General features: G+C 31.2%; 1 protein-coding gene across 5 annotated transcripts in view; it reads right to left on the bottom strand.

The window, feature by feature from the left end:
- Positions 1-1,114: 1,114 nt before the first annotated feature.
- Positions 1,115-23,557, bottom strand: part of LOC141457460 (uncharacterized) — a 94,800-nt gene continuing 72,357 nt past the window's right edge. For all 5 annotated transcript variants that reach the window (XM_074134478.1, XM_074134477.1, XM_074134476.1 and 2 more), the window contains 6 exons: positions 10,936-11,166; positions 7,670-7,887; positions 5,795-5,908; positions 4,361-4,516; positions 2,737-2,866; positions 1,115-1,221 (listed from right to left, as the gene is read on the bottom strand). In XM_074134478.1, coding sequence (XP_073990579.1) covers positions 1,136-1,221; positions 2,737-2,866; positions 4,361-4,516; positions 5,795-5,908; positions 7,670-7,887; positions 10,936-11,166 — 935 coding nt within the window. In that variant the 3' untranslated portion in view covers positions 1,115-1,135. The remainder of the gene's footprint in view (positions 1,222-2,736; positions 2,867-4,360; positions 4,517-5,794; positions 5,909-7,669; positions 7,888-10,935; positions 11,167-23,557) is intronic.

The following is a 23,557-nucleotide window of genomic DNA, read 5'->3' on the forward strand; positions in this document are numbered from 1 at the left end:
CAAAGAAAATTTAGAAATTAAGAAGTCATTGACTTTTTTGGCACTTAGCAAACACAACAAGCTAAATGAAGAGATGAATATTCAATCTCTTTGCATATCAGGGTAGATTGTAAAGGAATTGACTAAATCCACTTACACCAAAAAAATAGTTTTGTTAATTTTAACAGAAAATAAGAATACTATAATAGGCCAAAAACACTTAAAAAAGAGCATTAAATGACATTTTCTTGGTAAAAAAAAAATCCAGTATTTTTTCTCTTTTTAAAATTAATTGAAGTTCGATATGAGGCTTTTATTTAAGTGGTTATTAGGTTAGTGCTAACAAATTTTAGTTGAATTAAGCTACAATTACTTATATTTGCTGAAATATTCGAAATTCTAGTAGTTTAGTTTTAAGCATTTTCAGAATTCCTCGACTGTGTTTTGCGGTGTATGTAATTTTATGCCACTAACAAAAAAAATCACCTGCTTGATTATGCGAGATCTGTATGAAATCGAAGAAAAAATGTTTTATTTCAGCGTCCTAGTACGCAGGCGTTGGTTTCCCAAAATTTAGTGGAGGTAATAAGATCTTGTAAGAAAAATACTCCTTATTAAAATCTTAAACTTCTCTTTTAAATAAGCAGAGTGACATCTAATGAGAAGTAGATATATGGAAAATCCTGAGGCATGTTGCAAATCAGTGGTTTGTTCTATCCAAAGAGTAATTATTCACGATTTGATGACTGAAACAATTGAAGAACTTGATGGCAATGAACTTGGATTTTTTAAAAAATTGGGAAACGGTCTTAATTTCATATCACCCACATACCACATTTATATATTAAAATATATAACTTCAAATTCTGTGTGAATTGTGATGGATTCATACTCACAAGCACAGACCAGTTCGTAAAAAAACTTTTTAATACCCAGGAGTTCTCAAAACGAATATTTTCTGTTAAAAACTAACATTCAAAATCTGTAGGATTCCAATAAATTCTTTTTACAACGGAAAAGAGAAAGTAAGAAAAGAGATGCTCTTCACTATGATAGAAATATCTTATTAAATAGACTTCAAAATAATTTTATTAATTCATCAAATTTATGAAGAAATTATTTTTTATTATTTGAACTCTGCATTTGTAGTGTTCGGCTAGTTATTTGTTAGCGTAGTTTTCTTGGAACGTCCATAAAATTGATTTAATCTTGGATATCGTAGCAACTTCCCTAACTTCGATCCTGTAAACCAAAATAAGAATAAGTGGTCAGAATGTTCGGTGGCAAACAAAAAACTTAACACACGATAACTCCGAAAATGCTTGCTACCAAAAGCATTTCTCTCCAGTACCACGTCTGAACTATATACGGTTCTATCGCCTATATGATATTTTGTTTTTGAATGAATGAATAAACTTTATTTAACATTTAAGTATATACATATGTACATAAGGAGTTCCAGTAATAAAAACTATAACCTCCAAAAAAATCTATTGTTACAAAATAAATAAAAAATAAAAGTTCAAGTAAATAATGAGGGGAAAAACGATGAAAAACCCCCAGCCTCCAAGGAAAGTTTTATTTCAGGGAGTCCCTAACTCTTCTGTGCCTGTGCACCGTGTCCAAACTATAGTCCCCTATAAGTCTGCATAGGTGGTTGTGACTGGATTCACACTTGCTGAAAAAACCAGTAGGGAGGTACTTGATGTAGTGCTCTACATAGTCCATGTTGGTGTTAGAGTGTAAGTCTATAATACGCGTGTAGCGGGGGGAAGTTGTCACAAGCCTGAGGAATTTATTTTGTATGATCTGCAGCAAGGCGATATTGGATCGACATGTCAAACTCCAAGAGGGACAAGCATAAAGTAACATGGGCCTAACCACTACCTTATACAGCAGGAGTTTATTCTCTGGGGACAGTTTAGAGTCCCTATATGATATTTAAGCATATCTGAAGATTGGGGATAGCTTACGCCTCCGTTTCTATAGGCCTTTTTTCATTATCATGTCCGGAAATTCGTGAGAAAGAGGTAGCAAGAACTCATTTTTTGAGCTGATGTGTGGTAGCAACTTATTTGGGGGTGCACTTGAGCGATCGTTGGATAAAAACTGTGCGATCCCTAGTGGATGTCCAGTAGCGCAGTACCAGCGGGCACCTTAGGCTCAAAAACTAATCCTTTTTTAACTAATATTTTTTTCTAAATGGCTGAATTGCGACAAGTACAAGAGACCTCCCCTCCAAAAAGTATGTTTTTTGTTTTAATGAGTGCAACAATTTATTGCAACTACAATATAAACGTAGAAAAATTTTTAAAGTCGGCAATATTTGATAAATAAATACACACTGTGATTCCCTACATATAATTTGGTGAAAGTATAATCTTTTACAAATACAAATCAAATTTTTGAAAAATTAAGAATGGGCTCGCGCCACTCCACTAGTTCTTGTATAAAGCCAGTAACTTTTTAAATTTTTTTTAAGCAAATGGAAGTTGAGTTGGCTAAGCGTTATCTTACATCAAACAAAACTTTTTTGCGTTGACCGACACATAATAGTGAAATGGTGTACTGAGTGTGAAGTTAAATATAATCGTGTTAGTAAACATCAGAAGTATGAGAATGGGTTTTAATGCCCTTGGAAGTTTTTTTTTTGTTATTTATTATTTGATCGACCAGATCGCAATAGTTTGTCTTGCAAGTAATAACACTAAAGGTAATCAAATGAGAGAATGAATTTGGAGCGCGGGATTGTCATACTCGTCTTGTTTAATTGCTGGTAGAGCTTTTTTGTCTTCTTAATTTTCCGTTTCATCATCTGTCTCTTGATCAGCACATGTTGGGGACCAATATGAAAAAATCGGTTCAGTTGACACTCCAATGTGTTTAACTAAAAACAAACAAAATTTAATTGTAGCCATGTAATTTTTATTCTTAATTTTGTCTGTAAAACTAGGACACCAGCGGCGGAACTATCAGGTTCTCTTATGTAAGGGTTTTATCCAAAAATGTGATTTACTCTACAAAATCATGTGATTTACTGCTGGACAAAGTCTCATTGTTATCTAGAACGGAAACCCCTTCGTGATCAACTATACCTTTTGCTAGTGCTTTTGGACCAATTTTCTAATCAAAGAGATATGATATTTTATTGATGTTTAGATCTATTGATCGTTTTTCTACAATATGCATCCTATTTAATTAATTAGGTCATTTTGACTTTTTTAAAAAACCATAAATCTGTTTTTATGATACATAAATAATTTCAAGGTTACTTGTTGAAGCTATGAGAGCAGTATGTTAAATACAAAAGTATTTTTCACATCTAACAAATGCAGACGCTGTACAATTAGCAGTGACTACAGGTAAAAAAGCAAATAAAAAAAGAAAGTAAAAAAGTGTGAAGGTAAGTGCCGCATAAATTTACTGCTCAACAGACTGCCGGATACTTGCCACCTTAAAACAATTCATCTGGCAATTCCTTCTAAAAAAGAAGAGATTTAAGTAAGAAGCAGATTTTTTGGCAAGATCGCGAACATGCGGCATTTCTGGTTGTTGCAAGAGGGCAGAGGAAATAATCTATGTTACAAGGCTTCTGTAACTGGATAATTTACCCAATCATTTGTTCTGATAGTTTCTGTGACTTACATCCTTCACTAACAATGAATAACGATCGATCAATTCCGTCATTATTATTATAAGCATTATATAGTCATAAATATGATTGTACTTTAGCAAAGTCAGTGTATGAAGACGCCGCTCAAATACACGTTCTGTGGGAAGTTTAAAAAGGAAATGGTAACTCTTGGGATGGTATAAGTGAGGAATCCAACTACTGGCAAAAAGATGGGTTATTATTAATCAAAGTCATTCATTCGCAAAGGACTATATTTGAAAATAACAAAAAATTCTTGAAAAGATAAAAAACATTTATTTTTATTGAAAACATTCTTTTTTTAATTCTCCCCGAATAAATATGAAGAAAATAGATATAATTATGAATATTGGGAACCATCAATGGTTTGTGCAGAATGCTTGCACTGTTTGGTAGCGCTCAACGTTTTATTTTAATTTTTTTGAAAGGGATTGCGATTTAATGAATTCTTAATAGAATTAATATGCACAAAATACCAACATGAGCTTGACAATTCTTAGATGAATGTACGCTTCTTAAATTTGCATACATATATTTTATTAAATTTTTTGGTACCTGAGAGGGAGGGTAAGAAAGGCGAGACAGAAGGAGGAAGCATCTCTTCAAATCGCAATGTGGATATTTTCTTAGGAAATTAATTTAAACTAAAAGAAGTTTAGGAGCTCCTATTAATCGCGATTTAACGCCATATTAGCTCCGCCACTGGTGGCTGCACCCGAAAGTTCATACCTTCAAGGCGAAGAAAGTGAGCCTGATTTTGCTGGATCTAGGCCTTCGTACAGAGACCACAACTCCCAGATTGTTGTATGCTATGGGAATGAAAGGAACAGAAAATACCGTTAACACCCTTTTACACATTTGGAACTTGTAACCTTTCTTAATGAACTGAAAATTAATATTATTTCATTATGTACAAACATGAATGAAGTAAAGAAGTCTTCTATTCTAAGTCTTACAAGTTCTAAATACAGTTTTTAAAAACCTCAGAGTCAGCGAAAGTGATTATTGAAAATTTGTCTATGCGAATGTTAGCGCATATTAAATTTAAAAATAAATGGTAATGTGCAGCACATTGTACGAAACTCGCAGTCAGGTTATACTTACCTATTGTAGACTATTGTACTAACCCAGCGTTTCCCAACCTGTGGTCCGCGAGTTGGTGGTTGATGGTACGCGAAAAATAATAATGGCGGTATTAAAAAATTAAAACAAAATGACTTCTTTACCGCAATGGACAGAAATTTAAGCTGTATAAGTAATAGAAATTGCAATATTCTAGTGATAATAGTTCATGAGACATTCAAGATTAAATATTTGACGTTTTCAAATTCGTTTCGACTTACGTGAAATTTCAAACGTTTATATCTCTTATATTTATCAAAATTCTATGATTTCAGTACCGAATTGTAGAGAAAAGTTAGGTGTATAATTGGTACTAATTGCAATGTTTTAGAGATAATAATAGTTACCGAGATATTGAAGGTTAAACTTTTGAAGTTTTCTAATTCGTTTCGAATTCCGTGAAATTTCAAACATTTATATCTCCTATAGTATTTTTTATAATTCTATGATTTCTTTACCGAAGTATAGAGAAAAGTTAGATATCCAAGAAATTAGTCAAAACACTTATCTCACATTTAAAGCATGGATTTCGAAGATTAAATGGATTGCCAGTAAAGAAGGAAGGTCCAATAGTAATCATAATAGGTGTAGAGCAGAGCGTTTGGTGCAGACCCACCTGTAGATTCACCTTTACTGCCAGCAGTTGCAGAAAAGGATCCTTGCACCACGAACAGAAATTTTTCGTATGAGTAAACGCGTCTAAATTAACGATACCTCTACCAGCGAATAGCCTACTAATATCCCAGAAGGTGCCAAATGCGTTCCACGTCAACTTATGCCTTTGCTTCCGTTACCTAATACTTTTTCCTACATATTTTCTGCCATTAAACGGATTTTTACTTCCGAAGAAGAGTGGATTCATTCGATAATCTAAGTAAACAGAAATCTGGATTAGAAAACCCAGATTTACAATGCTTCCGAAAGAGAAAGATTCGAGAAAATAGTGATGTTGCGTTGTTAAACTTCGTGCGTTGCAATGGTTTCTCAAGTACAATACAATATTTAATAATTATTACAATGCATGAAGTTATTATGTACAACCTGGTTGCTGCGAACTATCATCTGGTACATATGCTTCATTAGGAATCTGTCTACAAGTGGCTCAGTGAAGTAAACGGAAAATTGACGAAGGTTTCGGAAATAACTTTTCTTTAGCTGAAAAAATAACGAAATAGTGCTTTATGAAATGAATTGCTTTTTTTACCTCAATATCCTTAATAGTAATTATATAAAAAATCTGCGAGATAGTGAGAGGTGGCACGGAAGAAGATAGGTAAAATCAGGAATTAGGAAGTCAAATTACTGTACACAAACATCATGATCTGGAGGTACAAACCCAGAATTGTTATCGTAGATTATGGTTTGAGAGGTATATCCAATACTTTTGCGTTTAAAACTATTCTTTGAGAGTTTTACTGCTCGGTAGCTTCTCCCCTCGAAGGGAGCATGAGCGCGTGTGTGCATGTTGAAGTGTGCATATTCACTGCTATCAATGTTACTTATAGCATTACCAGTATCAATAAAAAATAAATCTATTCTTTCATGTAGGATACAACCCAATCACTTTTTTTAATGTGATCATTTTTTAGAACATGTTTACAAAATAACTAAGGCACCATGATAACTTCAAGCTATAAATAGTCATTAATTAATAATTAAGTAATTACTTTCATCTTATGACTTTGTGAGATTCTCAGGCGGCTAAAGGACAGAAAAAGTGGGAAGCCATGGTGTATGACGCTGATCTCATTGTGATATCAAGATATGCTTCTCAGAAAGAGCTAGTTGCAGTACAATTGTGCTGCTGAAATTATTAAAGAAGGATAATCAGTTCTACAGCCGTAATTCGCTCAGACATCCACGAGCCTCCTCTGCTGGTTATGAAGTCCTACGAAGTTAATTCAAGAAGGGTGAAACTACCTGGATCGACATCCTAATGAGTATTCGTATATTATCTGAGTGCCCGTGTTCTCAGGCAAAAACTTAATAAGACGGTAGTCCGCCTGGTCTGGAAATCATCCCCATGTTACCCTTAAACAACCAAAGTCATTTTCGTCGAAAGAGAATGCGGTCGAACTAATGCGATCAACAGTGCTTAAAATAACACAAATAGTGATAGCAATGAAGTGTGAATACCACAGGACTACGGCGAAAAAGTTCATTATTGGCCACCCGCGTAAGTTAAATGGTATTACTCCAACAAGGCAGCCAATCAGACGATCTTAGGCCTCTTGAAGGAAGCCTAATGCAGACTGAATAAACACAGTCATGCAAGCATACGCCTGTTAAAGGTTTTGCTGACTTGACAGAAAAAAAAAGATGGCATTACACGTATTGAAAATTTCCTGTCTGTGTGATTTGTATGTTTGGCTGAGGGTTTGGCCCTAAAATCTCGAGCCTTCTCTTCTTATTAGAAGAGTTCCTTTCCAGACTCTTACATCTGATCAAACAGGCAGGACTGGAGAAGTCTTCATGTTGTCTCCAACCAGAGAACATTGTCCAGAGACCAGCAGTCACTGTAGAAAGCTACGGGCATCAATGATCTCAGATATTGACACGCCAAAAAACACACACACACATACATACAAATGTATATCAACACACAGAAATAAAATAGTCAGTAAAATACTTAAAAAAGAAAGGTGAGAAAAACCTAATTAGAAAGAAATATGAATTCTCTCATCTTCATTTGTTCCGTGTTGCTCAGACATACCGGTAATAACATAAAAGTAAAAGAAAGGTCGTCCCATTTACCACGATTCAATTAATCAGGAAATATAAACTAAGTTAATAACACTACTAGTAGCATGCAGCAGGTCAATTATGAGTGTAAAAATCAAATTCTCTACACCAAATATACGGCCTTGGTCCCTACTTTAAAGTAGATTATAAAACTTATAAAAATTATCGCATTACCTTGCTCAGAGGGTCGGCACTAAGAAGATCGCAGTAAATCCCTTTCTCTGGTACAGCGGTAGGTCGAATTAAAGCTCTAATATCTCTTATATGGTCTAACTTAGGGCCCAATCCTCCATGACAACAAAATATTATAGTGCACACTATTGCTGCCACTGGCATACAATTAAAACAGTTAAGGAAACTCTTCCAAACAATTTTTTTATATCTTTTAAGACCTAAAAATAATATCCGTTTATGAAATTAATACGTTATACAGCATTTAAATCCGTAGATGATACTGAAATGACAGAGCATAGATAAGGAGCGGTGAAAGCTTTGAAAACAAAACTTGATCCTTTGTGTAGCTAAAGATCTTAATAAACGAACAGATAGTTACAGTATGTCATTAAAGCGGTTAATCAAATCAAAAGAATTTTCTTAAATGACTGAATTTAATACTTCGTGGCTTCTAACTGCAGCCCGATGGTTTTCAAAAAGTGCGTTTCTGAAACGTTTCAGGGCTAGAGTTTTAGAAAACAGACTGTACCTTATAAGTTAATTTTGTTAACTCAAAAAATTATGTGACTCATTTAACAACACATTTATATTTAACAAATTTAGTGAAATAAACCTACACCTTCAAGTTGAAAGATTGAGTAAATTAAAACAAAAATAGTGATTTCATAACGAAATTTCATATGTTTAAACAAAATTTAGGACCAACAGAATTTATCCACTTTTAAATTTATTAAATATAGAAAAACATGACATCACCAGTAGCTTTCAATGAATGATCTCCATTCCGTCTTCAATCAAAGGTAAGAAGATATTTAGAGAATAAATTTACATACGTCCTTGTTGTTCGAGCCCTTTCGCGGCGTTCAAAATAAAAAGAAAATTTTAAAAATAAGTATAAGAGAAAATGTTATAATTAAGTACTAATGAGGAACTTATTTATAGCAACAACTTATTTATAGCTTTTTATACTTTGTTCTGTATTATGGGCTATAGTACAAAAATTATCTACCGCTTTGCATTCGACTTATTTAATGGAGTGGGTAATTCTAACAAGCATAAAACGAGCAGATCGCCAGTACCTGAACGCAGGAACTTAAGATTAATTATGACTAAATAGAGCCTAACATTCATAAAATAATGCCATTACACGTTCATCCTTCCCACTAAACTACTTTTAAAGTTGTTGAATGAAATTAAATTCGATTTTGTTATTACTCAATCTTGTTTTCATTGTTACTAATATAATATTATATTCATCAGAATCAGAAAGATGGGGAAAAGAGTTTGTTAATGGTTTAGACACTGTTCAAACTAAAGGTTACCTGAGGGACAGAAAATTTTAATTTTATTTGGTTAAAGATATTCAATTCAAAAGAGTTTGTTTTATTTTTTTTTCTATTTATTTTGAAAGAATTCTAAATTAGCGTTTAATTTAATTTTTTTTTTTAAATAGAATGATAGATATTTTTAGAAATACAAAATGATAGTGAAGAAAAGAGAGTCGAGTGTTGGCTAGAGTAGTGAAGAGTCGAGTCTGAGATTGCGAGCTGTCTCACAGCTTTGATGGAAGATGAGTCAAATCAGGAATTAGGAAGTCAAATTACTGTACACAAACATCATGATCAGGAGGTACGAACCCAGAATTGTTATCGTAGATTATGGTTTGAGAGGTATATCTATTACTTTTGCGTTTAAAACTATTCTTTGAGAGTTTTACCGCCAGGTAGCTTCTCCCCTCGAAGAGAGCATGTGAGCATATTGGTGGGTGTATTTTACTATTACTTTACTCCTCGAACGACTTCGAAGAAAATAAGAAGGAATTCCCGGAAGGGAGAAGTTGTTATCAGCTCGAATCAGGAGTGAGAGTACCGAAGTTCAGTTGCTTCAGAAATATAACTTGGACCAGGTTGCTAGAGTTATTTGATTTAAATTATTTTGAGCGATAAAGTGTCCCCCTTGTAAAAAAACATTTATTTGCTTATTTTTTTTTGTGTAGAAGATTAAACCTTATATGTTAATTTAATTTTATTTAGTTTGGACTGTTAGAGATTATGAAAAACTAATTTCAATTTTTTTTCCTATGTTCATACGATGGCCATATTTTGTAAAGCCTAGGCTAGTTGTTTAATAAAAATCGTTACTAGTATTTGTTTGCTATTTGCTATTTTATTTTATTGTAGAGTTTAAATTGTAAAGGGGTCAGTATTATATAGAAATCAGTCTCATTACCGTAGATACAAAAATAGACAGTTGCTAAGGGGTAACCAAGTTGTTTATTTTTATTGTTTTTTTTTTTAAATTAAATATTCTATTTAATTGGTTTTAGTTACTAATTAGGTATTTTCTAATTTGGTTTTCCACCTTTTATTACTGTCTTTCCCTCCTTATTTATTTTCTTTTCAGTTCGGTTAATTATTTTGAGTTTCGTCGTATAATCTACACAAAAGAAAAACGACGTGGCGTTCAACTTTTGTGCGAAATTTTGTCTTCTTTCTTAACCCACTCCCTTCTCCACTGAACGCTGGCGAGCACTACAACTGTATGTTTTCTCGTAATAGAGGGCGTAACATCATTTTTTAATTCTATGTTGGTTTTATTAAATTTGTTCATTTAGTCTCTAGGATGTCTTATTCGCCACGAATTCTTGTGGGTTTGTATTTATGTTAAGTATCTATATTTCGTCTTTCTTGTTTTCTCAAGAGATATGTTTGTTGTGCGATATCATTTTTTTTTTCGAAAAGAAGGTGTTAGGCAAAAAAGCTGTATTTTAGAAGAAAGCCTTTCCCACCATTCCCTCATACTGCCCTTGAACTAATTCCCCCAAAAATAATAATAATTACAATAAAAGATATATCTGTATCATCAATCATTAATCATCGACATTTAGGTTACTATGATTACCTGCATACCTCTAGTTTAATGTAAGTAAAGTAAAGTAATCGTCTATTTTTTCAGGCAGGGCTTAACGTCCAACTACCATTTACTAGGTGTCGTGGGCGGAGGCGAATAGCAAACGTACTTTACTATTTCTTATTTAACCATTAAATAAAGTCCAAGGCCAAGACCGGGAATCGAACCCAGTACCACAATGCATATTAGCTTTGCAGGTCTCGGCTACCGTGGCGCCTCTCTAGTTTAATGTAGATATTTGCTGATTAATTCATACTGTATTTATATCTGCCCTTTATTTCTTTTGCGCTTCCCACTTCTCTTACCTGTGGACGGTTTACCGAGGTTGAATAAAACTAAGTAAAAAAAAAGATTACATTCATTTTTAAATCCAGAGTATTCAGCATATCTATCACACTCTCGGTTGCCACGTAGAAGGAATATGTTTTCTGGGAATTTAACTTTTAACATCAATATAAGCGTGAGTGTTTCAATAGAAAACTCATTTTCAGATATGTAGTTTCCCAGGAACAGGTAGCTTGTCCTAGGTGGAAAACCTCCAAAGTCAATATATCTCACTAAATCATAAAAATGCCCTCGAATATCACCTGAAAATAGATAATTTTTAGGAAAATTGGTGATTAAATTAAGAACTTTGAATCATATGGGGGACATATGCTTTTTATATAAACTAAAGTAATATTTTAGATCTTCAAAAGGTATTTATTAATTGTACAGCTAAAAATAATTATATAATAATTCTCAATAAATAATTATGCATCTGCACTAAGCAATCATTCAATCAAAAGAAGAACAAATTTAATAATTTATGCTACTTTATATACTGAATTTTAACCCAACATCTAATTTGTTTATCAAGAATAGTGACTGAAAAAAAAGTGAATATTTTGAAATGAAAAAGGTATTGTACATGAGATCCTCTTTCTCTATCTTCTTTGTATGCTTACCAGATGATATAATGAAGATATATGGCGTACAGATCGCTAATAAAAGACTATCGCACCTTCGTTTTGCATACAGACGTTTAATTATCTTTGCGAACACAGAAATTACGCTTAAAAAATTGTTGCAAGAACTCTCTGACGCAGGCTTTCTTAAAAAAAAGATTGAAGGAAAAAACAGTCCTATCAACAAATTATGTGAAAAAAAGTAAAATAATACGTTAGAATTAGTTGGAGTATGCGAAATATAAAATGATGTAGGCCACATGATCACGTTTAGTAACATAGCAGAAAAAGAAACAGACAAGAGGATAATGAAAGTAAAGCAAATCTTCAAAAACAGAAATTATCAGGGAAAAAGCTAAATTGAAGGAGTGCTGCACCTTTCCGTGGTAAATCGCAGCTGTCAAACTTGAACAATTTTGAGGAATTCCTATAAACGTCTGAAGAAAAGTGCCTTTGAAAGGATAGTTCAGGGTGAATGTCACACCCAAATACTTATAGTAATTTGCAGTTTCTTCTTTTCTATTTTGAAAGTACTATTTCTCTCTTTAGCTACTCTACCTCATTTATAAAGAATGAGGAATCGACAATAAGACAATGGAATAAATGATCGACCGGAACTGCGACTCAACTGAATAGTTTTTTTTTTACTTCTTAAAAATATCTTCTTTAAAATTTATATACAAATTACAGAATGTAGGTTAATTTAATTAATTTTATTTGAAACTTTTTTCGGGAAAAATACATTTTAAGGTAGGTTCTGGAGGAAGGCAGTCTTTTAGGCGTTTTTATTGCGCCCTTAACAAGGCAGGAAGAATTCTCATAATATTACAATCTTCCTGAATATCAAATGCATTGCCATACTTCGAGTTTCGAAAATATAAGTAAGAAATTTTCAGTGTCGGAACGTAAGTCTATTCGAGTCAACTACAGCTTTCTTTAAACTTGGTATATTAAATACAACGATACAAATGTAAGCCCATCACTTTTTTTCATTTATTTAAAGAAGAATTTATTTTAGAGTAGTTCTGGTAGAGCAGTGGGTTCTCAACCTTTCTAATGTCGTGACCCCGCAATACAGTTCCTCATGTTGCGGTGACCCCAAACCGAAAAATAATTTTGGTGGCTACTTCATAACTATAATTTCAGGAATGTAAATACCTGATATGTATTCTTCATTGCTGCAAATCAAACATAATTTAAACATAGTGATTATTCACAAAAACAGTATTTAATTATACAGGGTGTTTCAGCGTTAAGTGTCCTAACTGAAAATATGAACTTAGGACCTCAAAACAAGAAAAAATTTTCCTATGAAGGTATGCCCGTTAACGCTTTGTTTATGTGATATTCACGTCTAAAGATTTTAGAACAAATGATAAATTGATTGAATAACTGCTAAAATCACCTTGTACCTCTAACTGCACATACTAATATTGACATTTTACGGAATAAAACCATCTGCAATTTGCACTGTGGACTTTCTAAGTAATAACACTTTCTGAATAACATTTATCAGTTTGACGCTATAACAGAATTTGCATCATTATGAATTGCATTTATTCTAACAGTGAATATGCCGATATGGTGTTTGTGTATGGATTTTGCAATGCTGTCCGTCGTGAATATTCCGTGCGATTTGCGAATAAAAGATTACCATAAAAGACTATCTTTAGGTCCTCATTTCAACGACTTAGAGTAACTGGCATATTTGCTTTAATACCACGTGCTGGATGGAGCTCTTGCCCCTTAATGAAATGAAAGTGCGACAATATTACAATGGTTTGATCATAATCCGTCCGCTAGTGTACGAAGCTGAATTAGATATTACGCCAACTCTCTAAGGAGAACTCTCTCTGCCGATGGACGTAGCCCACAGCATTATCAAAGGTACGACATTTATTACCTCAAGAATTTTGTCAAAGAAATTTTTACGATTGGTATTTAAATCAAGATTATCTCAAGCCACAATTTTCGGGTCATATTCTCTGGACGGATGAAGCTACATTCATAAGAAATGTCCAACCAAAAAACCTATCATCACTGGATGCTCGAAAATCCTCATGCAATTCGTGAGCACCATTTTCAGTTTCAGTGACATTAGACAATATTTTAATTGGTCCGCATTTCTTACCACCTAGGCTTAATGCGGGCACCTTTCCGCAGTTTCTTAGTAATGATTACTACATTTTGATTGAAGTTGTTCCGCCAAAACTCAGAAGGAACTCATGGTTTCAATTAGAAGGTTGACCAGCACATTGCGACAGAGGACCACGAAAGTGGCTAAATCAACATTATCCCAATCGATGGATTGGTCGAGCAAGACCGACGACTTAGCCTGCTTGCAGGGCAGGATTTTCCCATAGGCTAATTAGGCTTCAACCTAGGGCCTCAAGATCAAGACGAGCCTACATTCAAATTGTTAGGAACATTAAAATTACACTATTTTAAAAAAATAACATATTATATATTAACACTTAACATATTGATATAATATCACAGTAATGATTTTTTTATTATTTCTCATGTAATTTACACTCTTAAAAATGGCAGGTGAAAGGGCCTTATAAGTAGAATAGCTTAGGGCCTAGAGATATTTAGAGTTAAATTTTGGTTTCCTTTAGAAACTGTAAAATATTAACCTCCAAATATCTCAAAAATTACTCGATGGATTTCGATTATATATCACCTGTATATGGAGACAACTTTTGTCTATAATTGTTTAAACGTTGGTAAATATCTGTCGGGTAAGAAATGAGATATTTAGAGTTAAATTTTAGTTTCGTTTGAAACAGCGAAATTTTTAACTTCAAATATCATAAAAACTACGCGATGGATTTGGTTTACATTACACATGTATATGGAGACAACTATTGCTTATAATTGTATAAAATTCCGTAAAAATCGGTCGAGTAGTTAACGAGATATTAGGAGTTAAATTTTGGTTTCGTGTAAAACAGTGAAATATTTAACTTCCAATATCTCAAAACTAATCGATGGATTTCGTTTATATTTCACATGTATGTGGAGACCACTTTTGCCTATAATTGTATAAAATTCCATAAAAATCGGTCGAGTAGTTAACGAGATATTAGGAGTTAAATTTTGGTTTCGTTTGAGACAGTGAAATATTTAACTTCAAATATCCAAAAAACTGCTCCATGGACTTTGTTTATATTTCACCTGTATATGGAGACCACTTCTGTCTATAATTGTTAAAATGTTCATAAAAATCTGTCGTATAGGAAACGAGATATTTAGTTATTAATTTTCGTTTCGATTGAAATAGCGAAATATTTAAATTCAAATATCTTAAAAACTACTCGATGGATTTGGGGTATATCACACCCGTATATGGAGACTACTTTTGACTATAATTGTATAAAATTTCGTAAAAATCTGTCCAGTAGTTAACGAGATATTTAGAGTTGAAATATGGTTTCGTTTAAAACAGCGAAATTTTAAACTTCAAATATCATAAAAACTACGCGATGGATTTGGTTATTAATTCACATGTATATAGAGACAACTATTGTCTATAAATTGTATAAAATTCAGCAAAAATCTGTGGATTAGTTAACGAGATATTTGGAGTTGAATTTTGGTTTCGTTTAAGACAGTGAAATACTTAACTTCAAAGATCTCAAAAACTGCTCCATGGATTTTCTTAATGTTTCACCTGTATAAGGAGAAAACCTTTGTCTATAATTATGTAAAATTTCGTAAAAATCTATCGAGTGGTTAACAAGACATTTCGAGTTAAATTTTGGTTTCCTTTAAAACAGTGAAATTTTTAACTTCAAATATCTCATAAACTAATTGATGGATTTCGTTTATATTTCACCTGTACATGGAGACAACTTTTAACTATAAATGTATAAAATTCCGTAAAAATCTATTTAGTAGTTAACGAGATTTTTAGAGTTAAATTTTCGTTTCGTTTGAAACAGTGAAATCTTTAACATCAAATATCTCAAAAACTACTTGATGGATTTGGTTTATATTACACCTGTATATGGAGACAGCTTCTGTCTATATTTGTTAGAATGTTCGTAAAAATCTGTCGAGTAGGAAATGAGATATTTAGAGTGGAATTTTGGTTTCTATTGAAATAGCGAAATCTTTAATCTCAAATATCATAAAAACTACTCGATGGATTTGGCTTATATTACACCTGTATATGGAGACTACTTTTGCCTATAATTCTATAAGATTTCGTAAAAATCTATCAAGTACTTAACGAGATATTAACAGTTAAATTTTGGTTTCGTTTAAAACAGTGAAATCTTTAACTTCGAATATCTCAAAAACTAATTGATGGATTTTGATTAAATCATACCTGTATTTGGAGACTACCTTTCTCTATAATTTTATTATATTTTGTAAACATCTGTCGAGTAGGCAACGAGATTTTTGTGTTAAATTTGCGTGTCGTTTGAAACAGTGAATTCTTTAACTTCAAATATCTCAAAAACTAATCGATGGATTTCGGTTATATCATACCTGTATATGGAGACAACTTTTGTCTATAAATGTATAAAATTCCGCAAAAATCTGTGGAGAAGTTAACGAGTTATTTAGAGTTTAATTTTGGTTTTGTATGAAACTGTGAAATATTTAACTTCATAGATATCAAAAACTGCTCCATGGATATTGTTTATGTTTCATCTGTATAAGGAGAAAACTTTTGTCAATAATTGTTAAAATGTTCATAAAAATCTGTCGAGCAGGAATCGAGACATTTAGAGTTGAATTTTCGTTTCGTTTGAAACAGTGAAATATTTAACTTCGAATATCTCAAAAACTAATCGATGGATTTCGTTCATATCATACCTGTATATGGAGACAACCTTTGTCTATAATTGTATATAATTTCGTAAAAATCTGTGGAGTAGTTAACGAGATATTAAGAGTTAAATTCTCGTTTCGTTTGAAACAGTGATATCTTTAACTTCCAATATCTCAAAAACTACGTGATGGATTTGGTTCATATTACACCTGTATATGGAAACTTCTTTTGTCTATAAATGTGTGAAATTTCGTAAAAATCTATGGAGTAGTTAACGAGATATTTAGAGTTAAATTTTCGTATCGTTTGAAACAGTGAAATCTTTAACCTCAAATATCATAAAAACTACTCGATGGATTTGGTTTATATTACACCTATATATGGAGATTACTTTTGACTACAATTCTATAAGATTTCGTAAAAATCTATAAAGGACTTAACGAGATATTAACAGTTAAATTTTCGTTTTTATTGAAATAGTGAAATCTTTACCTTCAAATATCTAAAAAACTAATCGATGGATTTCGTTCATATCATATCTGTATATGGAGACTTTTTTTGTCTATAATTGTATAATATCTCGTAAAAATCTGTCAAGCAGGAAATGTGATATTAACAGTTAAATTTTGGTTTCGTGTAAAACAGTGAAATCTTTAACTTCCAGTATCTCAAAAACTAATCGATGGATTTTGTTTATATCTTACCTGTTTAGAGAGACAACTTTGGTTTAAACAATTTTAAAAGTTCATAAAAATATGTCGAGTAGGAAATGAGTTATTTAGAATTTAATTTTCGTTTCGTTTGAAACAGTGAAATATATAATTTCAAATATCTTAAAAACTACTCGATAGATTTGGTTGATATTACACCTGTATATGGAGACTATTTTTGGTTATAAATGTATTAAATTCCGCAAAAATCTGAGGAATAGTTAACGAGATATTTGGAGTTGAATTTTGTTTTCGTTTAAAACAGTGAAATATTTAACATCAAATATCACAAAAACTACTTTTGACTATAATTCTATAAGTTTTCGTAAAAATCTATCAAGTACTTAACGAGATATTAACAGTTAAATTTTGGTTTCGTTTAAAACAGTGAAATCTTTAACTTCGAATATCTCAAAAACTAATTGATGGATTTTGATTAAATCATACCTGCATTTGGAGACTACCTTTCTCTATAATTTTATTATATTTTGTAAACATCTGTCGAGTAGGCAACGAGATTTTTGTGTTAAATTTGCGTGTCGTTTGAAACAGTGAATTCTTTAACTTCAAATATCTCAAAAACTAATCGATGGATTTCGGTTATATCATACCTGTATATGGAGACAACTTTTGTCTATAAATGTATAAAATTCCGCAAAAATCTGTGGAGAAGTTAACGAGTTATTTAGAGTTTAGTTTTGGTTTTGTTTGAAACTGTGAAATATTTAACTTCATATATATCAAAAACTGCTCCATGGATTTTGTTTATGTTTCATCTGTATAAGGAGAAAACTTTTGTCAATAATTGTTAAAATGTTCATAAAAATCTGTCGAGCAGGAATCGAGACATTTAGAGTTAAATTTTCGTTTCGTTTGAAACAGTGAAATATTTAACTTCGAATATCTCAAAAACTAATCGATGGATTTCGTTCATATCATACCTGTATATGGAGACAACCTTTGTCTACAATTGTATATAATTTCGTAAAAATCTGTGGAGTAGTTAACGAGATATTAGGAGTTGAATTCTCGTTTCGTTTGAAACAGTGATATCTTTAACTTCCAATATCTCAAAAACTACTTGATGGATGTGGTTCATATTACACCTGTATATGGAGACTTCTTTTGTCTATAAATGTGTGAAATTTCGTAAAAATCTATGGAGTAGTTAACGAAATATTGGGAGTTAAATTTTCGTATCGTTTGAAACAGTGAAATCTTTAACTTCAAATATCTCAAAAACTAATCGATGGATTTCGTTCATATCATACCTGTATATGGAGACAACCTTTGTCTATAATTGTATATAATTTCGTAAAAATCTGTGGAGTAGTTAACGAGATATTCAGAGTTAAATTCTCGTTTCGTTTGAAACAGTGATATCTTTAACTTCCAATATCTCAAAAACTACGTGATGGATTTGGTTCATATTACACCTGTATATGGAAACTTCTTTTGTCTATAAATGTGTGAAATTTTGTAAAAATCTATGGAGTAGTTAACGAGATATTTAGAGTTAAATTTTCGTATCGTTTGAAACAGTGAAATCTTTAACCTCAAATATCATAAAAACTACTCGATGGATTTGGTTTATATTACACCTATATATGGAGATTACTTTTGACTACAATTCTATAAGATTTCGTAAAAATCTATAAAGGACTTAACGAGATATTAACAGTTAAATTTTCGTTTTTATTGAAATAGTGAAATCTTTACCTTCAAATATCTAAAAAACTAATCGATGGATTTCGTTCATATCATACCTGTATATGGAGACTTCTTTTGTCTATAATTGTATAATATTTCGTAAAAATCTGTCAAGCAGGAAATGTTATATTAACAGTTAAATTTTGGTTTCGTTTAAAACAGTGAAATATTTAAAATCAAATATCACAAAAACTACTTTTGACTATAATTCTATAAGTTTTCGTAAAAATCTATCAAGTACTTAACGAGATATTAACAGTTAAATTTTGGTTTCGTTTGAAACAGTGAAATATTTAACTTCGAATATCTCAAAAACTAATCGATGGATTTCGTTCATATCATACCTGTATATGGAGACAACCTTTGTCTACAATTGTATATAATTTCGTAAAAATCTGTGGAGTAGTTAACGAGATATTAGGAGTTGAATTCTCGTTTCGTTTGAAACAGTGATATCTTTAACTTCCAATATCTCAAAAACTACTTGATGGATGTGGTTCATATTACACCTGTATATGGAGACTTCTTTTGTCTATAAATGTGTGAATTTCGTAAAAATCTATGGAGTAGTTAACGAAATATTGGGAGTTAAATTTTCGTATCGTTTGAAACAGTGAAATCTTTAACTTCAAATATCTCAAAAACTAATCAATGGATTTCGTTCATATCATACCTGTATATGGAGACCACCTTTGTCTATAATTGTATATAATTTCGTAAAAATCTGTGGAGTAGTTAACGAGATATTAAGAGTTAAATTCTCGTTTCGTTTGAAACAGTGATATCTTTAACTTCCAATATCTCAAAAACTACGTGATGGATTTGGTTCATATTACACCTGTATATGGAAACTTCTTTTGTCTATAAATGTGTGAAATTTCGTAAAAATCTATAGAGTAGTTAACGAGATATTTAGAGTTAAATTCTCGTTTCGTTTAAAACAGTGATATCTTTAACTTCCAATATCTCAAAAACTACGTGATGGATTTGGTTCATATTACACCTGTATATGGAAACTTCTTTTGTCTATAAATGTGTGAAATTTTGTAAAAATCTATGGAGTAGTTAACGAGATATTTAGAGTTAAATTTTCGTATCGTTTGAAACAGTGAAATCTTTAACCTCAAATATCATAAAAACTACTCGATGGATTTGGTTTATATTACACCTATATATGGAGATTACTTTTGACTACAATTCTATAAGATTTCGTAAAAATCTATAAAGGACTTAACGAGATATTAACAGTTAAATTTTCGTTTTTATTGAAATAGTGAAATCTTTACCTTCAAATATCTAAAAAACTAATCGATGGATTTCGTTCATATCATACCTGTATATGGAGACTTCTTTTGTCTATAATTGTATAATATTTCGTAAAAATCTGTCAAGCAGGAAATGTTATATTAACAGTTAAATTTTGGTTTCGTTTAAAACAGTGAAATATTTAACATCAAATATCACAAAAACTACTTTTGACTATAATTCTATAAGTTTTCGTAAAAATCTATCAAGTACTTAACGAGATATTAACAGTTAAATTTTGGTTTCGTTTAAAACAGTGAAATCTTTAACTTCGAATATCTCTAAAACTAATTGATGGATTTTGATTAAATCATACCTGTATTTGGAGACTACCTTTCTCTATAATTTTATTATATTTTGTAAACATCTGTCGAGTAGGCAACGAGATTTTTGTGTTAAATTTGGGTGTCGTTTGAAACAGTGAATTCTTTAACTTCAAATATCTCAAAAACTAATCGATGGATTTCGGTTATATCATACCTGTATATGGAGACAACTTTTGTCTATAAATGTATAAAATTCCGCAAAAATCTGTGGAGAAGTTAACGAGTTATTTAGAGTTTAGTTTTGGTTTTGTTTGAAACTGTGAAATATTTAACTTCATATATATCAAAAACTGCTCCATGGATTTTGTTTATGTTTCATCTGTATAAGGAGAAAACTTTTGTCTATAATTGTGTAATACTTAGTAAAAATCTTTCGAGTAGTTAACGAGATATTAAGAGTTAAATTTTCGTTTCGTTTGAAACAGTGAAATATTTAACTTCCAATATCTCAAAAACTACTTGATGGATGTGGTTCATATTACACCTGTATATGGAGACTTCTTTTGTCTATAAATGTGTGAAATTTCGTAAAAATCTATGGAGTAGTTAACGAAATATTAGGAGTTAAACTTTCGTATCGTTTGAAACAGTGAAATCTTTAACTTCAAATATCTCAAAAACTACTTGATGGATGTGGTTCATATTACACCTGTATATGGAGACTTCTTTTGTCTATAAATGTGTGAAATTTCGTAAAAATCTATGGAGTAGTTAACGAAATATTGGGAGTTAAATTTTCGTATCGTTTGAAACAGTGAAATCTTTAACTTCAAATATCTCAAAAACTACTTGATGGATGTAGTTCATATTACACCTGTATATGGAGACTTCTTTTGTCTATAAATGTGTGAAATTTCGTAAAAATCTATGGAGTAGTTAACGAAATATTAGGAGTTAAATTTTCGTATCGTTTGAAACAGTGAAATCTTTAACTTCAAATATCTCAAAAACTAATCGATGGATTTCGTTCATATCATACCTGTATATGTAGACAACCTTTTTCTATAATTGTATATAATTTCGTAAAAATCTGTGGAGTAGTTAACGAGATATTAAGAGTTAAATTCTCGTTTCGTTTGAAACAGTGATATCTTTAACTTCCAATATCTCAAAAACTACTTGATGGATGTGGTTCATATTACACTTGTATATGGAGACTTCTTTTGTCTATAAATGTGTGAAATTTCGTAAAAATCTATGGAGTAGTTAACGAAATATTGGGAGTTAAATTTTCGTATCGTTTGAAACAGTGAAATCTTTAACTTCAAATATCTCAAAAACTAATCGATGGATTTCGTTCATATCATACCTGTATATGGAGACAACCTTTGTCTATAATTGTATATAATTTCGTAAAAATCTGTGGAGTAGTTAACGAGATATTAAGAGTTAAATTCTCGTTTCGTTTAAAACAGTGATATCTTTAACTTCCAATATCTCAAAAACTACGTGATGGATTTGGTTCATATTACACCTGTATATGGAAACTTCTTTTGTCTATAAATGTGTGAAATTTCGAAAAAATCTATGGAGTAGTTAACGAGATATTTAGAGTTAAATTTTCGTATCGTTTGAAACAGTGAAATCTTTAACCTCAAATATCATAAAAACTACTCGATGGATTTGGTTTATATTACACCTACATATGGAGATTACTTTTGACTACAATTCTATAAAATTTCGTAAAAATCTATCAAGGACTTAACGAGATATTAACAGTTAAATTTTCGTTTTTATTGAAATAGTGAAATCTTTACCTTCAAATATCTAAAAAACTAATCGATGGATTTCGTTCATATCATACCTGTATATGGAGACATCTTTTGTCTATAATTATATAATATTTCGTAAAAATCTGTCAAGCAGAAAATGTGATATTAACAGTTAAATTTTGGTTTCGTGTAAAACAGTGAAATCTTTAACTTCCAGTATCTCAAAAACTAATCGATGGATTTTGTTTATATCTTACCTGTATAGAGAGACAACTTTGGTTTAAACAATTTTAAAAGTTCATAAAAATATGTCGAGTAGGAAATGAGTTATTTAGAATTTAATTTTCGTTTCGTTTGAAACAGTGAAATATATAATTTCAAATATCTTAAAAACTACTCGATGGATTTGGTTGATATTACACCTGTATATGGAGACTATTTTTGGTTATAAATGTATAAAATTCCGCAAAAATCTGAGGAATAGTTAACGAGATATTTGGAGTTGAATTTTGGTTTCGTTTAAAACAGTGAAATATTTAACATCAAATATCTCAAAAACTAATTGATGGGTTTTGATTAAATCATACCTGTATTTGGAGACTACCATTCTCTATAATTTTATTATATTTTGTAAACATCTGTCGAGTAGGCAACGAGATTTTTGTGTTAAATTTGCGTGTCGTTTGAAACAGTGAATTCTTTAACTTCATATATCTCAAAAACTAATCGATGGATTTCGGTTATATCATACCTGTATATGGGGACAACTTTTGTCTATTAATGTATAAAATTCCGCAAAAATCTGTGGAGAAGTTAACGAGTTATTTAGAGTTTAATTTTGGTTTTGTTTGAAACTGTGAAATATTTAACTTCATTGATATCAAAAACTGCTCCATGGATTTTGTTTATGTTTCATCTGTATAAGGAGAAAACTTTTGTTTATAATTGTTAAAATGTTCATAAAAATCTGTCGTATAGGAAATGAGATATTTAGTTATTAATTTTCGTTTCGATTGAAATAGCGAAATATTTAAATTCAAATATCTTAAAAACTACTCGATGGATTTGGTGTATATCACACCCGTATATGGAGACTACTTTTGACTATAATTGTATAAAATTTCGTAAAAATGTCCAGTAGTTAACGAGATATTTAGAGTTGAAGTATGGTTTCGTTTAAAACAGCGAAATTTTAAACTTCAATTATCATAAAAACTACGCGATGGATTTGGTTATTAATTCACATGTATATGGAGACAACTATTGTCTATAAATTGTATAAAATTCAGCAAAATCTGTGGATTAGTTAACGAGATATTTGGAGTTGAATTTTGGTTTCGTTTAAAACAGTGAAATACTTATTTTCAAAGATCTCAAAAACTGCTCCATGGATTTTCTTTATGTTTCACCTGTATAAGGAGAAAACCTTTGTCTATAATTATGTAATATTTCGTAAAAATCTATCAAGTGGTTAACAAGACA

This window comes from Rhodnius prolixus, unplaced genomic scaffold, assembly GCF_049639745.1.
Source record: "Rhodnius prolixus isolate KJV_2025 unplaced genomic scaffold, Rpr scaffold_16, whole genome shotgun sequence".
In the NCBI taxonomy this organism is placed as follows: Eukaryota; Metazoa; Arthropoda; class Insecta; order Hemiptera; family Reduviidae; genus Rhodnius; species Rhodnius prolixus.